This window comes from Rosa rugosa, chromosome 7 (genome assembly GCF_958449725.1).
Source record: "Rosa rugosa chromosome 7, drRosRugo1.1, whole genome shotgun sequence".
NCBI classification, from domain to species: domain Eukaryota; kingdom Viridiplantae; phylum Streptophyta; class Magnoliopsida; order Rosales; family Rosaceae; genus Rosa; species Rosa rugosa.
Genome location: NC_084826.1, coordinates 8,528,330 through 8,543,519, shown reverse-complemented (window position 1 = coordinate 8,543,519; position 15,190 = coordinate 8,528,330). Strand labels below are relative to the sequence as shown.

Here is a 15,190-nt window from a genome sequence, read left to right as displayed (position 1 = left end):
ATTGGGGGGCAATAGACGTTTTGAATTGATGTAATCTGCTCGTTTTTTTTCTTTAATCAAAGTTTTATTTGTGTAATTTTAGGAAGATTAATTACATTTCGGTAATCTAAACGTCTATTGGGGGACAATAGACGTCTATTGGGAGGCAATACATGGCTGATAGTTGTCTATTGGGGGTCAATAGACGTTTATTAGGGGGCAATAGACTATTGGGGCAATAGACGTCTATTGGAGGGCAATTGACGTCTATTGCCCTTCTATTAGGGGGCAATAGAGGGGGCAATAGATGTCTATTGGGGGCAATGATGAAGTTATTAGAGCAACAAAGAAAAAGAAATTGGGAGGAGCCATTAGTTACTGATCAAAGCTTATGAGTAGTTTGAACTTTGAACACATTTCTTGCTGTACATGTAGAGTGCATATTTCATATATAGCTGCTCTAATGTGGCCACTGACCATATATATTTGATTTCATTATGACTCATGCATGACTCAGGACCAGCTAAGCATGAAGGTGGAAGTTGCATCTCTCTCTCATTTGGCAAAATGTGAATATCAGAGATTACTGATGCATAGATATGTTAAATACATTAATTTGTTTTAGTTGATAAGTGGAGGGTGAAAGTAAATTATATGGGAAATATTTCAATGCGGTAGGTATGGACTCACCAGACTTGCAGTCTGGGCAAGTCCATAGTCAGTCTATACCTCTGCTTGATATGCATAATGCACCCTATCGGGGTTACGTTCACAATTTGGAGAAGAAACTTGAGCAAAGCTATGTAAGTTTTGGAAACACTTTCATGTACATCCACCTACTATAACTACAATATTAGAATGGTGTTCAGATGTGATGGACTTTCTCTCAATTGAACACGAAAAGGACTGATAACGCCTGAAATTATATATATAGCCTCCCTCAATGGCTTAATACCATCCAATTTTGGCTTCCGCTTAAGTGGGTGAGTTGCAACTGCTAAGAGTCTAGAAATCATATACTGCTTAGTTTACCCAGAAAATTCATACCAATGATAAATGATATGAATTTCACCAACAAATGTATAGTCAATCCGATACAAATTGAGTTCTAAGGTGCAACGTCTTTGTGTATATATCTTTAATTTGAGAAGTATATAGTGGATCTGTTTTGTTATTAGAGCCTTAATCAGGTTCGAAGAATTTTGTAACAGATGATCTATACAAAATGACATTTATTTAAGATATGCCCTGCCTACAGAAACAACGAGGAGAAAGTTCTCTCTCGGGAAACTAGAAAAGACGCAGATTAGTTAGTTCATCATCTCACTACTACAATGAGTATAAATAGAGATAACAAATGTAATTGGCGATTATTATTAGGATAAACTGAGTTGAAAAAAATAAATGTACTGAAGATTAACCATATGCACCTTCAATGCTTTATCTCCAAACTCTTAAGCAACAAGAATCAAACTTGAACATGGAGGACAAACCATCAGTTAACATGTTTAAAAAATGCCATAGAACACTGATCAGCTAAGTTCAGATACTATTACATTTTATTAAAGACACATATAGGCTTTCCCTTACGCCTCGCACATAGGCCTCTCATCAGTCTTTACATCCTTAAGCCTCTCCTTTCCACTAGTAATCTCCTTCACAGCATCAAAGACAGCATGAACAATCATTTTTTTAACCTCTAACTTGTCCTCGCTTGCTCTATGATCTGACCGGCGGGAGAGTACGGAACTCCTCTGTCAGCCGAAAGCATTGAACAACGGTTTCGAGGGAAACAAAATCCATTGCAACTTTAATGCAAGACTTCAAGTTTCTCACCTGATGTGGACAGCCTGCAGGAATGAACACCGCATCACCAAGCTTTTGGATAAATGTCCGTGGCTCAATCCCATATTCTGCCTTAAGCTTTCTTTTGAGCTCCGCAGTCAGATAAATTGTCTGATCGTGTATCGGATGAACCACCTGCTTTAATGGCCTACACTGGAAGTGCCTGAATTCCCTACAATGCTTCTTTAGGTATTGCTCCAGCTTTGGAACATCCTGTACCCGGAAAATGTCTCATAGAGCACCTCCTTCACCTGCATCATCAACTTCTTCCTTGCAAGGGAGTCTCCTTTGACCAAAATTTCCAAAAATCTCCTTTTGGTCTTGCTCCCTGTGCTTTCTCTTCAACTCTTCTATAGCAGCAAGATGTTTAGGTTCAAGGGTCACTTCAGTAGCATGGGTCAGAATGTTAACTGCATCAGACATATCACAGTGAAGCTTTGTCACAATCTCCGCGTCCAAGTTCCTGAGCAACCCCATATGCAATGTATGTCTTTTGGGCAAGTGGCAAGCAAGGTTTAGAATACTACCTGTTGGATGAGTGTATTCCTTGAGAGGCAAGCAACACACAAACTCCTTGCCATGGCGAGGAAGACGTTTATCAAAATCAGTGGAGGGCGGCCAGTCTTTAAGTTTTAGGATCCGAGGGCAGTCTTTTGTATAAAACATGCCTTCAGAATATCGAGTAAAAAATTTGTGCATATTGACATCGATGAAACACCAATCCAAGCAATCAATGGCCTGAACTTCCACATCCTTTTCATGCTTAGTATTATTAACTTGACGAAAAGCCCTCCACATGACTAGGGGTTCCCAACTCAACTCTGAACCATTTTCAAGCGCATTGCTCACAATAACAGCCTCACACCTCATCCAATGCCTCTGAAAATGCACAAAATCCTCGGGTTGAATGCTTTCAGCCCTTGGACAGAACAAATAGTTGTCCTTCGAATCACCTCTACAAGCTGCTTTTCTATACTTCACATCATCCACCAGGTTTATACATGAACAACTTTCTTCACAAGTTTCACTACTAACATGTAAAATTTGATAGCTCTCATCTATATTTTCAGCTTTCTCTACCAATTCCATGACTTTATTTCCAGGAAACAAACATCTAAGTTCTAAACAATACTTACCGCAACCTTCCATGTGCTCTGGGGGGCAACGAATGCTTCCATCTTTATCTGCTTTCCATTCAAACTCTGACTTTATAGCAGAAGAAGACCTCAACCTCCTAGTTCCCACACCATTCCTCTGAATAATCTTCCCCTCACCATCGAAACACTCAAATCCCCGATTTCCATATTTCTCAACCATTTCCTCCCCACCTCCCTTCAACTGTCCACCCCGAATTTCCCGGCAACACTTAAGACACAGATCATATTGGCATCCAGGACAGCTTCTATGAAAGTCGAAAATCGAAGTCTTGCAGTTGTTGCAATACATCCTCTCACCAACACGGCAATTAGACTTTTCAATTTCCATCTCCTCAAACTCCACCAACCCTTGCTTCTCAGCCTCAAACTTCATCTCACTCACCTGTTCATCATTAATCCTCTTCAAATAAGGAAGCAACTGATTCACCAAATACATACACTGCTCTAGCCTCTCGTCTTCCCCAATCTCCAAGTCTCGATTCTTGAAGCATCTCAGAGGCACATCCAAACGCAAGCACGCTTTGCAATTACAATTCCCAAGGCAAACAGGACAAGCCTCGGCAAAATCCTCCTCTGATGAATTGGCATACCATTTCTTTATGCAAGGAATACAATACCGCTTTCTCTCTCCCCTTTCTGAACACCCTCTGCAACGAACAACTCTCCCATTATCATTTCTCTGACATTGATGACACATTGTCGACACATCTGCTCTGCTCCATCTTCCATTCTTCTCCACAACCCATTAACTTGCTCAGTCTTCACTAAACCCTCTTCATTTTCATCTCTCACTCCCTCTTTACCAAAACCCACATCACCATTTTCTTCAAACCTCTCAGATTTCATACCCTTTCTACCACATTTCTTCTTCTTCATGACCAAACCCTCTTCAATTCCATCATTCACTTCCTCTCTGCCAAACCCACATCAGAAACCCCATTTCCTTGAGACTTCTCCTCACCCTCTTCGCCTTTCCCCTTTTGCCCTTCAATTCGATGACCAAAGATCAAATCTTTATGCTCTAAGCCCTCCAGAACACTCTTCCCCATCTTCTTTTCCCGACGCAGCCGCTTCAACATCACGGCCAGAGTCAAAGTCGACTCTTCGTCTTCAATTCCCAAAATACCCTCGCCGCCCTTCTCCACCACACCGCCGCTGCTCTCTTGCCTCCGCCGCTTTCTGTAATAAACCCGAGAGAACAATCCGTCTCTGCAGATCGCCGCCATCGCAAGAATCAAAGCCTGACCGTCACTCGTTGATGGAGAGAAAAGGGTGTGTGGATCTCTGTTTAGAGGGGTGTTTGGGCAACCTAGATCACGGAAGGGGTTTCAGATATGGCGGAAATTATGAGGAAGAAATTTGAAATTCAAAAGTGGCGCCATGAAATTGTGAAGGTGATTTGATGGAATTGTGACCACGGTTTGGGATTTTTGTTGGGGAAGACGATGATGAAGAAGCCTCACTGATCAGTTTATACATGTGTTTTCTTTTTGGCTTTTTCCTAAGCCAAGTACTGGAATGAGTGGAATCCTTATTTTTCTGGGAAGAGGATAAGTACTCGAACTAGGAATAAGGAATCTTTTTCTCAATTTACACAATTTCGATGATACTTGCTAGTTCCTAATGTGGACCTAGAACTGTAGCTCGAGTTCGAGAAGAGTTGCTAGTGCTCCGACGGATTGGCTTGCTGTACAAGCTAACAGAAAAGGGTTGGATATTGAATAACCCTATTCATCACCGTCTATTTGTTCAGGTGCACAACAAAATGGTGGATTACCAACTCCGTAGAGCGTAGATAGATAATGCTAAAATCAGGTGTGAGAAATGAGATCAGGTGTGATCGTATTCCGTAGCCACTTTTTCGTGTTTGAAGTTTCAACATACAAAAGAGGAAGTTGCAATCTTAAATGGTAAAATCAAAATGATGAATATGTATTCATTTATTTTTATTTTTTTTAGTATTTTGTTTTATTTAGAGGTTGTGACTCATGTGAGATTCAGATTTGAACCCTCTATCAACATTTAGTTAGAGAGATTGCTATACCAAATGATAGTTAGCAAATCTTCCTTGTAATGAAACATCGAAACCAAATTATCAAAAGTAAAAAACATATGATCGAACCAAAATCCTCTAAAACATGCTAGTTTTTTAACCATTGTGTTAGGATCTCGTTCATTGTGGTTGATTCAACTCCCAGGAATAAATTACACATTAACTATTTCCATAGGCAATAGATTCTTTTCTTATATAACACTTTATAATCGCTAAGAACTTTTCATTATTATAAACTCATTTACATCTTAATCAATAATATAGAGAGAACCATTTACAGAGAAACTAGAAAGTCAAAACTATGATCAAGCAATACAATGCGAGATTTTTTTTTTTTTCTTTTCATGATCCACAACTAGTGGAGTTATGCAATCTGATTTGCTGGTAAAGATATCGACTTTGGTTGGATTAATGATCCTGGATTGAGGCTTGATTCTGGTTGATTGATTGCTTGTGTGGAGTGTGTCTATTCTGTCTTCTGCTTCAAATGCACAGATTGACATGCCATGGGCACAATGTTACCTTTGTAAGCCTTGCACACATAGCCAGCAAAATTTTCATAGTCCTGCATTTCATTAAGACAAAAGTTAATTTTGATTCAAAGAGAGAGATCAAACACGTGTGAGAAAAAACGGGAGATGGAGAAAAGAGGGATCTGAGAGAAAGAGAGAGAGGACCAACATTTCCAATAGGTTGATCGTTCAGAACCAGCCATGGTACAAACTTTAGAGGTGGATTGAGGTGCATGGTTTCATTGCCATAGTTTTGTTCAAGCTGCACTAATCCAGCAATGTCAAACATAATGGACAACTTAATCATCATGAATTCTTGTAGATAGGATTAAATATGAAACCTTTGTTGCATTTGAACTGTTGTAGCAATTCAAAGTGGGTTTCTTAGGCAGTCCCAATGAACTGAAGCAAGTTTCCCACTCCTTGTGCCTTCCCTCTATGGCAAGAAATTCTATGCAGTAAATCAAAGCAAAGTGCTTGTTCTGCATCACAAACTCAAATTTCAAAACCATTTCTAACTCAATAAATTGATAACCTTTATTTGGAACTCATTTTATCTCACCACATCATGCATAACATCGATAGCGCATGCTTCCAGAGAATTCAACTTACACCCATCTGGCCTATGCTGTGAAATTTGCACAGGAGGAAGAACAGATGCATCACTAATGATTTCATAAATAATGTTGCAGAAAATTTGAACCAATGAAGTTGGTAAAAAAAGTGATTAATATAAACCTGACAGAAAGCGGTGCTGTTGTTCGATTTGTTGGCGTATGCATCACCCCAAGGAACCAGTCTGAGATTGAGAATGGAGATCATCATCGAAAATCTTAGCAAGATTCTTGACGATGAAGGTTGCACAAGATGTGCTCAAAGAGTCATAGTAAATAGAGAGAGTAACTTTCTGATTAGCAACATAACAAGGAATAGTGAGCAAGAACATTGAACAGGTCGGACAAGTGAAGAATAGAGCAGAGGCCATTTTTGCAGTTCAGATCTGTTTCAGAAGTGTTGTACATATGTAGTAGTAAGTAGTTTCCCTCTTCTCTTTTAATTTCTTTTGTTGGGTTTGGTACTCTGATATTAATGATGGCCAGATCATAATCATATCTTTGGACAAGATTCTGCAATAAAATGAATGCCCCCTGTTATAGAATTTTGGGCAAAAAAGTCATCCAGCCATGTGTGCATATCTTAAAGGCTTGTTAGAGCTATGATCACCTAGAGAGCATCAGCATCAGCATCAGCATCAGCAGGGTTATAGATCAATGGCACACCTACCTGATACTATCAGTTTGCCATAACTTGATTATCTCAATTATAAATACATGATGGTGGCAGTAAAAAGCCCTCAGATTTTGACAAGAATGATTAAGCAGTAACAAACATGGATTGAAAAAACACACAAAACATAACACAATATCAGACCATAATACATTATAGGTCAGCTTCAACAATGTCATATCAATCAACATTAGGTTCAATTATCATATGGAATGTCAATGTAGGTCTGCTCCTCTGGCTTACTATGTAGAGTTTCTTCCTTGTTCTGCTAGGCAAACTTGAGGAATCGATTTTTCATTTCCAATTGATTCAGTCTTGTAGCGAATTGATCTGCAAGCTTCTGGAGATTTTCCTTTGTATGCCTTACAGATATAGGCCATAAAATTTCCGTAGTCCTACATAGAGAAAACAGGTCATGAGGGGGACAAAAATGAGGAATTAAGCAATCTGAAATGTGATTTGACTAACCTCTGCAAGTGGTTTATTATCGACAACCAGCCATGGCACAAATCTATGTGGTGGATTAAGCTGAGCAGTTTCCTTTGCATATTTTGTTTCAATCTATGCATCAATGCCAAATTGCCAATCCATGAAGATTAATTTTGTCAAGTCTCTCTATGATGAAGCAGTTCAAAAACAGCAAGAACAAAATAGGATTGAAAGTGAACTGACCTGATTGCCATATCCACTGTTGTAGCAATCGATAAGTACAGTCCCCAACTTCGACATTTCAAAGCAATCGGCCCATTTACTGTGTTTGTTCTGCAACGTGAGCCTCTCAACGCAGTGGATGAATGTAAAATGCCGATTCTGCATTAGAATTAATCCATCATAATTAGTAACCAAACCACAGTTCAAGGGTCATCCGTACATGTTTGGAAGACAGTGTTTACTTTACCACATTAGGATAGATGGTGATGGTGCAGGCCTCAATTGTGTTGAGCAAGCATTCATCTGTTCCATGCTGTAAAGCACAAAAAGGGTCAAAAGAATAATCATTGAGCTACAAAACTGATTGGTGTATTATATTGAAGTTCAAACACCTCATATGATTTGACAGAGTTTTCACTTAACCTTTACTAAACAAATTGCATGAACACTACTCCCCCCATATTTAGTGCATTCTCATTCAGTCATTCTGACCTTGTAAGTGTAAATTATAGAAATAAAGAGGTAAAATTGTAAAATAAGATTAGCACATGGGCATTTACTTTTACTATATACTAAAGGAGAGTTGGTGTTCATTCTACTGTTCATTTAACAGTGGTTTTGGCTGAAGTGGAGTGACTCTTTTGCCCTTGCTCTTTACCCTCAATTGCAGGTTGCCATTCTTCTAGGGGCTTCTCATTCGATTGCTGTCATTCTTCTAGGGCCTTCTCTCATCGGCTATGGTATTTCAATAGAGACAGACTGTGAGAGCGAAGAGTGCAGAGCAGGCCTTCAATTTGAAGCGTGATTGCAGTGAGATTGGGGATGACAGGCCCCTTTATGGTAACCCCTAATCGCGCAACGACATCACCCCACCGCTTCACTCCTCTCTGAGTTTAACTCTCTTAAGACCACTACTGCTCCACAGCATATGAATCAAATTCCTCAACCGCGTTCAGTAAATTTCCTCTCGGTGCTGCAAGAAAGGTATTGCTTCTTCTTACTCTCTGCCTTTTCTCATCTGAGTATTACTTGCTTTTCTGGGTTCGTGCTTATTTGTGGTTCCATGTTGATAAAGAGGTACAAACCAAGACCCATGAGGGCCGCTGAAAGAGGCAATGAGTTGCATAATGGGAAGTTGATTGTGCAGAATTGGGGATTTCGGAGTTGGCCTGATGGGATTCAGTCAATGGCTATCCCACTAAGGTGAATGGCTATCTCGCTATTTCCTTTTATCAATAATGTTGGGGTTGATTGATTTTGTATACAGTTTGTAATTTGATGTTTCAACAGTCTGCTGTGGGGTTGCTTATAAATTTAAGGCATAGACACCTACTTACAGTTTTAGAGAAATTTGTTCTGCAATTTTAATTGGATAGTGAGAAATGTGATTGGGGAAGTTCAGTTTGTTGGATTGGGGGTGTGAGATTATTGTTTGATTCGTTAAATTAGAGGTTGTTGAAAATTATATTTGGACATCTATTTGCCGTTATGCAAATTATATTTATTCTCTGTTTTATAACAATTTTGGTGTTTAATGGTTCTGTGATTGTTAAAGATTATGATTGCCGGAAGTATTGCCTCAAAGGAGAAGACATGGTCATGTTTCTGATTCTGCCAGTTAGTTTTTTTTTTTGTGGAGGTTTTAGTTTTTAGATTATATATAGTACTTGATTTCTTGGTTATTGATGTTTTGAGTTTAGCTATTAAAGCATGAAATTGATGTTTTGATGCTTTTTATCTTTCAGAGTTCATCTTTATGTGAATGAAATACTCCAAAGCTTACCAACATTTAGGAATCTCAATCATTTGAACTTGGACCTCTATTCATATTGAACTAAACGTGAAGATGTTGATCTGGTGCCTGATTCCAAATTCTAACAAGGTACTCTGCTTTTAAATTTTCTGCAATTTTTTGTTTTGTTTTGTTTTGTGTGGTTTATCTTTCAAATGAGTGATCTGGGGTTTTGTTTTTATTAGACTGATAAGGCTTCAATGCTGGATGAAGCAGTTGAGTATTTGAAGCAGCTCCAGCTTCAAGTACAGGTCAGATAGTTTTCACTTTTTGGGATTATATAATTCTATTAGCATTACAAGCAATTGCTTTTAATACGTTTTCAAAGATAAGTCGTGTTGAGTAGTATGGATTTTTTAGCTATGCTCTTGATTTTCTGTTGTGTAAGTTCAAGTTTTGAGGTATTATATTGATGCTATTATTCAATTAGCCATATTTGATTGCGTGTGATTGATTTCTCATTATAGTTTGCATGGTTGTGGATTTTGGGTTTTCAGAGGGGAGAAAGGAAGAAACAGAAGAAGGGGGAGACGGGAAGGACAGAAGAGGCAGGGAAATCCAAAAGACGAGAAGAACTGCTCTACTTCACAGATTCAAGGTACAAATTTATACACCAAATTAATTTTTATGCTTATTGGTTATGTATTATAATGATTAATTTCAGATCGATACTAGGTTTTCAATTTTGATCGAGTTCCTTTTCACTTCGTTATGTAAATTTGAACTTGAATTTCATGAATCACTGGGCATTTCATGAGTCATTGTCCACCCACTATACACATGTGAACTTAGGAAAGTCCTGCATGATTACACTTTGCTATAAGGAATTCTGCAATATTTACTTAATCAGAATGATTCAATTGGTTGAATTATGTGATGGTAAAAATGTTGAAGTGTTGTAGTCGGTGACTTGATAGAAGCTTTTTGAGACTTGAGCGTGTTTAGTGCTCTAATTATGCATTTGTTGTGTAGTATGTGCTTCTTTTTTCTTTTTTTTTTTCTTTTTTCTTTTTACTTTTTTCTCTTTTTTTTTTCCTTTTTTTTTTTTTTGTAATGATTTTTCAACTTCATACTAGGATATGTCTGCTGGAACAAGGAACAACTTTGAAAACAAGTTTTGGGCCAAAAGCCAAGATAGTGGCAGCATCCATTCATTTTATGATGTCGGTGCTAATCCACTTGACAAACAAGTATCAATATCAAAATCTGACAAGAGGAGGTGATTAATGTTAGAGGGTACCGTTGGTAGCAGTATTCAAGGTGATCACTGATATTTAAACCTTTCTACAAATCAATTACAACATGCGAGACAATGTATACTAAATAATTACAGGTCATGTTTATAACAAATGAAATGGCATTCATACCTTTCCAAATGTAATCATCATTTCCAAATTTGGTACTGTTCATCATCATTTCCAAATGCATTCATGCAAAACTTTCACCGCATTTCCTATTTTGACATGGAATGAATGTGTTGTTGCTGGTATTTGTCATTAATATACATTGAGATTAATTAACATTCTGAGGAATGATTGTTAATTTAGTTGTCTCAAGCAAAGGGATTTATTGGCTATTCAGCAATGTCGAAAAGTATTAACAAAAATTAAAATGCGGAGACTGTAATATGAATTTTTTGCATGAAAGCTAGATTCTTTTGTAAAATTGCATTCTTTTTAGTTTCTTATCCATTTCTGTAAGTAAGTTAATGTAGAAAACTTGGTTACTTAGCAATAGCCAATAAGATGGTTTTGCCAATCAGTTTACAAAGCAATAGCCAATAAGATCTCTGATCTCTGTCATTAGAGGATCTATTATCTATCATAGACCCACCATGCACTACAAAAATATGCACATAATATAGGCCTTAATTAAATCTTCTTCCATGTAATGGTAATGAGTCCATAACTATTGAAGTCATGAGTTATGTCATGGATGAGTTGAAGTATGATGAAACTGCTACAAAATTCTGATTCCAGCTTTGGGAGATTAATGTACAATCAAAAGCTCCCAGTCTGTGTACTGCTTCTAGAGCAAATCCTAACTTTCTGTCTTAATCACAACAATACTGTGATTAAGAATCTTAGAGGAAATTTAAACCGGCTAAAGGTGTATTAGACGATGATCCTCATCACCTACCAAATAAAGAAATCATTTTATTAGAGTTACAAAAGTATTTAAATTGGATGCTTAGTGGCTTATAATATACAGAAGAGACACAGCTGAATGCTTCTTCCACAAGACTGTTGTATGGTATATAAGAATTTCCATTTGAGATTTTTATTTTTATTTTTTGATAGGATTCGTTCGAGATTGTTCACTAATTCATTTTCAAAGTCTGTTAAATTTTATTCTTTCGGGTCTGTTACGCCCCAAATCCGGAATAAATATACTTTACCCTAAACCCTAGCTTAAGCAATTCCTTCATTGGACCTGGAGCACATACCAGGGAACCAAGAGTCTGACTATTTCATTAAATGCTCTAATAGCACATACATCATTTTGACCTTTGTTTACAGGCTTTCCGCCTTAAAATTGTATGTCAATCTCCCTTAAATTGTATTCAATGTGGCAAAAAATTTTGGCCAGCAATTGTGAACTATTATTATATCGTATAGTCATTACTTTCTGTCTTTCATGTTAGTGTTTTGAAAACCAGGAATGAATTACTACTTCACCTTCAATGCTAATTGCTTCCTGTAGTTCACTTGATGCAAGCTAGATAGCCTTTATTTAACTTATTCTGCCTCTGTGATTGTATCCCTCCACATTAGGCTCTATATGTGATGACTGATGTATCCTACAACTGATCCCTCCTTCATATGTCAGTCTTCGATTATAGATATTCAAAGAATAGTTTTACTAAATGGCAAGCTTTTGTAGAGATTTTCCATTTCAGTTTTTAAGATGCACACAAAAATCAATATATATATATATATATACACACGTATGTAATACAAATAAACTAAAACCAACATGTTACTATTGAGATATGATCACTCCTATAGTCTGTGCAATGTTTGTAATGATCTGGTAGTCATTTGGATTAAAGATGCTTACAGAAATCAATGTGTGCGTGTGGTTTACAAATATCTTTTACAATAAACTAGCACCAACATGTAAGTTATATGATTACTCATTGTTCACTTGCATGGTAGACCATAGATCAAAGACTTCTAAAAAAAGTTTGATTGCATCCAAGTATCTAACTTCTAGCTATCCTATCATTTATCAGATGTGACAAACCAGGGCACATTTTGCTTTCTGGCTACGATTTCTGGTAACAACCGCAGCACAAGACAATGATAAGCACATCATGGGGTGCCCCCGCTGCTTTCACCAAAGGTTTCAACCTTCAGCATGTCTCTGATGGTCTCTATGGGAGGCATCTTCATGTCTACAGTTGGCCTGAGGGTGAATTGAAACGAACTTTGGATCTTGGCAATGCAGGACTCTTACCCTTGGAGGTGAGTAGTATAAAACTGATGGCAGTCATTAATTTTTACAATATATGTTATTTTCTTTTTTGGTTAATCTCTTTGAGCAAAATGATGGAACAAATTTTCTACACTAAAGTTTCAGTCTTGATTTCAATTGGGTACTTTAGCTTTTGTTCTTTGATTTCTGCTAATTTATGCAATTGGGTTATATAGCAGAACAAGTTTGGCAATCCTCAAAGAAAGTTTGGAAAGGGGTTGACCTAATAAGAGAAAGCTTGCCCATATTTAGCTTGGGTATTAGTTTGTGTAGTGTGTTGGGGATGTATAGGAATTTAGTATGTAATAGTTTGGGATAAAATGAGCAATGAGATTACTGCTTTCGTGCTCCTTTTTGACATGATTTCAGGCGATAGAGGCTGATAATGTTATGGGCTCAAGTAGGGTTGATGAATTTGCTGAACCTGTTTTACAATATGGACACAGGTAGAACCCTGATGCAAATCCATAATTTAAAGTTGTGATTTGTTGGGAGGATGGAGTACCATAATGCCATAGAGTGTTGAAGTTACAAAAGGACTTTAATCTCTTTTGTTGTATTACACAACAATAGTAATCTACAGCTACCATTTTGACATTTCTGTGAGGAAATACATTTTGATCAGGTACCATCTTTAGCTTGCAGAGAAATTGAAATGTATACAAAGCATAGAACTATCATTAGGGGACTCGATAATTTTTCTTCCTACAAGTAAGAGAATGCAATGGAGATATAGAAAGAGCAAAGCATATGAAGTTGTCGGATACTAAGTGGGTAGATTGCCTCTACCTACATGGCAAGCTTTTGTACTGAAATCACATCTACCATTTTGTGATGAGATAATGGTTTTTATATATATTGCATATAGAATGCAGCTTCTAGAACCGAGTAGACACAATGTAACATAGCTAATTCACTTTTCTAAACCAAACCACACTCACATTCATAAATAATTTTGCTTCATTTTATTACGCATATCTTCCATTTTGTTTCAGCATAGCTAATTTACTTTTCTAAACCAAACCACACTCACATTCATAAATAATCTTGCTTCATTTTATTACGCATATCTTCCATTTTGTTTCAGCATAGCTAATTCTAAACCAAACCACACTCAAATTCTTCAAAAATGAACAGTAAGTACTACAATTTTCTACCCCGCAGCATCGCACGGTTTCTCTTTCTAGTGTAATTTAAAAGATGGAAAGATAAGGCGGCGCTCGTGACACACTGACATTACTAGGAACGACGTCGTTGAGGATTTAACAGACAATGAGGTAGCTAGCAGCTAGAATACGACGAGTGAGTAGCTGAAAATAAAAGAAGGGGGAGCAATTGGGGGTTTGAGAAAGCTGACCTGGCAGGCGAAGGAGCTATCGGAATTGAGCCAAGCATTGCCCCAAGGGACCATTCTGAGATTGACGATGGAGATGAGCCCATTCTGGAAGATCTTGGCCAAATGGTTCACTATGAAATCGGCACAATAAGGACACAGAGTCTCGTAGTAGAGATTCACACTTACATTCTCAGCAGCATAAGATTGAGATGGGTTTGAGACCAGGAAGAAGAGGAAGAGTTTGGTAAAACCCATTTGGGAGATTAGATCACAGGGCTGGGCTTGAGACTGTGTGTGGTTTATATGTATGAACTATTTGTTCCATTGGGAGTTAAACTGTACTGAATGCTTGTAATTAGACCATCGCTTGGGTTGTGGGGTGGCCTTACCTCTATCCATGTGGGTGCCCATATAATCTTTTTGCTTTCTTTTTCTTTTTTTTTGAAGAAATTTTTGCTTTCTTTCTTTCTTTATGGGTTTCAACCAAAAAGCCTTCATTGTTCCTCCTGATGACATGACAGACTATCAAACGAAGAGCGTTTGTATTGCCAGTTAATTACCTGCTAAATGTTTCAGTTCATGTTGCTAATTGAGGAAGTTAGTAGAGAACTCGCCAAAAATTATAAATTAGCCAGATGCTCTAGAAAAGTAGTTTACAGATCAACTTTTTCTTTTGACATCTTCAATGGCTTCCCAAAAAATTTCTATTACATGTTCAAAAGTTCAAATATCTATAATTTTTTTTGTCCGAATTTCAATAGTTTTCTTATATAATATATTATCTAGAATTAAATAAAAACATAGCACAAAAAGTACATACCTTAATCATTATATATTTTTTTTTTGAAAATGATTTTTTTTCTTATTAGAGAAGCGAGTTAAGAGAGTAATCTGTCCTCTTACTCGAAATTTTATTAAATGAAAAAGAAAATACATAAGAGAAAGAGGGACTTGGCCAAAATATTTCTCACCAACAAAACAAAAGAAACTAAGGAAAACACTCTTAAAATTAGTCAATAGGCAACAAACGGAATTTAAAGACATTAAGAAGAAATCGATTGCTGGAACCTTTGAAGAACATAACCCAAGGTGAGTCATCAG

The 15,190-nt window shown here is 37.3% G+C and overlaps 2 protein-coding genes and 2 pseudogenes across 17 annotated transcripts; 1 reads left to right on the top strand and 3 right to left on the bottom strand.

Moving 5' to 3' along the window:
* Positions 1-1,324: 1,324 nt before the first annotated feature.
* On the bottom strand, positions 1,325-4,691 carry LOC133720995 (lysine-specific demethylase JMJ26-like; annotated as a pseudogene).
* Positions 4,692-5,300: 609 nt separating this feature from the next.
* Positions 5,301-6,757, bottom strand: LOC133720999 (gamma-interferon-responsive lysosomal thiol protein-like; annotated as a pseudogene).
* An 80-nt stretch (positions 6,758-6,837) lies between these two features.
* On the bottom strand, positions 6,838-14,495 carry LOC133720998 (gamma-interferon-responsive lysosomal thiol protein-like). Its single transcript, XM_062147495.1, has 5 exons — positions 14,111-14,495; positions 7,732-7,797; positions 7,506-7,643; positions 7,302-7,394; positions 6,838-7,228 (listed from the first exon to the last, which is right to left on the bottom strand). Exons 1-5 carry the CDS (start codon positions 14,342-14,344, stop codon positions 7,076-7,078), a joined length of 684 nt encoding a protein of 227 aa, XP_062003479.1. The 5' UTR covers positions 14,345-14,495; the 3' UTR covers positions 6,838-7,075.
* LOC133721001 (transcription factor LRL2-like) lies at positions 8,194-14,011 on the top strand. Of its 16 annotated transcripts, none has more exons than XR_009852029.1 (8): positions 8,204-8,468; positions 8,560-8,687; positions 9,230-9,366; positions 9,462-9,527; positions 9,774-9,874; positions 10,353-10,536; positions 12,512-12,743; positions 13,200-13,350. XR_009852029.1 is itself a non-coding variant. In XM_062147500.1 (6 exons), the coding sequence occupies exons 3-6, from the start codon at positions 9,331-9,333 to the stop codon at positions 12,558-12,560; spliced, it is 282 nt and encodes a 93-aa protein (XP_062003484.1). In that variant the 5' UTR covers positions 8,194-8,468; positions 8,560-8,687; positions 9,230-9,330; the 3' UTR covers positions 12,561-13,350. The 16 variants fall into 16 exon arrangements, 4 of the variants coding, with proteins under 4 accessions (XP_062003484.1, XP_062003482.1, XP_062003483.1 ...); XR_009852035.1 differs by having other exon boundaries at positions 13,123-13,350; XR_009852031.1 differs by having other exon boundaries at positions 12,933-13,350.
* Positions 14,496-15,190: the final 695 nt, after the last annotated feature.

Bases quoted from the DNA above. Each gene is read 5' to 3' on its own strand.
- LOC133720998 (XM_062147495.1), bottom strand. From the start codon at position 14,344: ATGGGTTTTACCAAACTCTTCCTCTTCTTCCTGGTCTCAAACCCATCT. The intron at 7,395-7,505 runs GTCAGTTCACTT...ATTGATGCATAG, and splicing joins ACAGTGGATATGGCAATCAG to ATTGAAACAAAATATGCAAA. The intron at 7,229-7,301 runs GTTAGTCAAATC...TTCTCTATGTAG, and splicing joins ATAATAAACCACTTGCAGAG to GACTACGGAAATTTTATGGC.
- LOC133721001 (XM_062147498.1), top strand. From the start codon at position 9,331: ATGTTGATCTGGTGCCTGATTCCAAATTCTAACAAG. The intron at 9,367-9,461 runs GTACTCTGCTTT...TGTTTTTATTAG, and splicing joins TGATTCCAAATTCTAACAAG to ACTGATAAGGCTTCAATGCT. The intron at 9,528-9,743 runs GTCAGATAGTTT...TTCTCATTATAG, and splicing joins AGCTCCAGCTTCAAGTACAG to TTTGCATGGTTGTGGATTTT.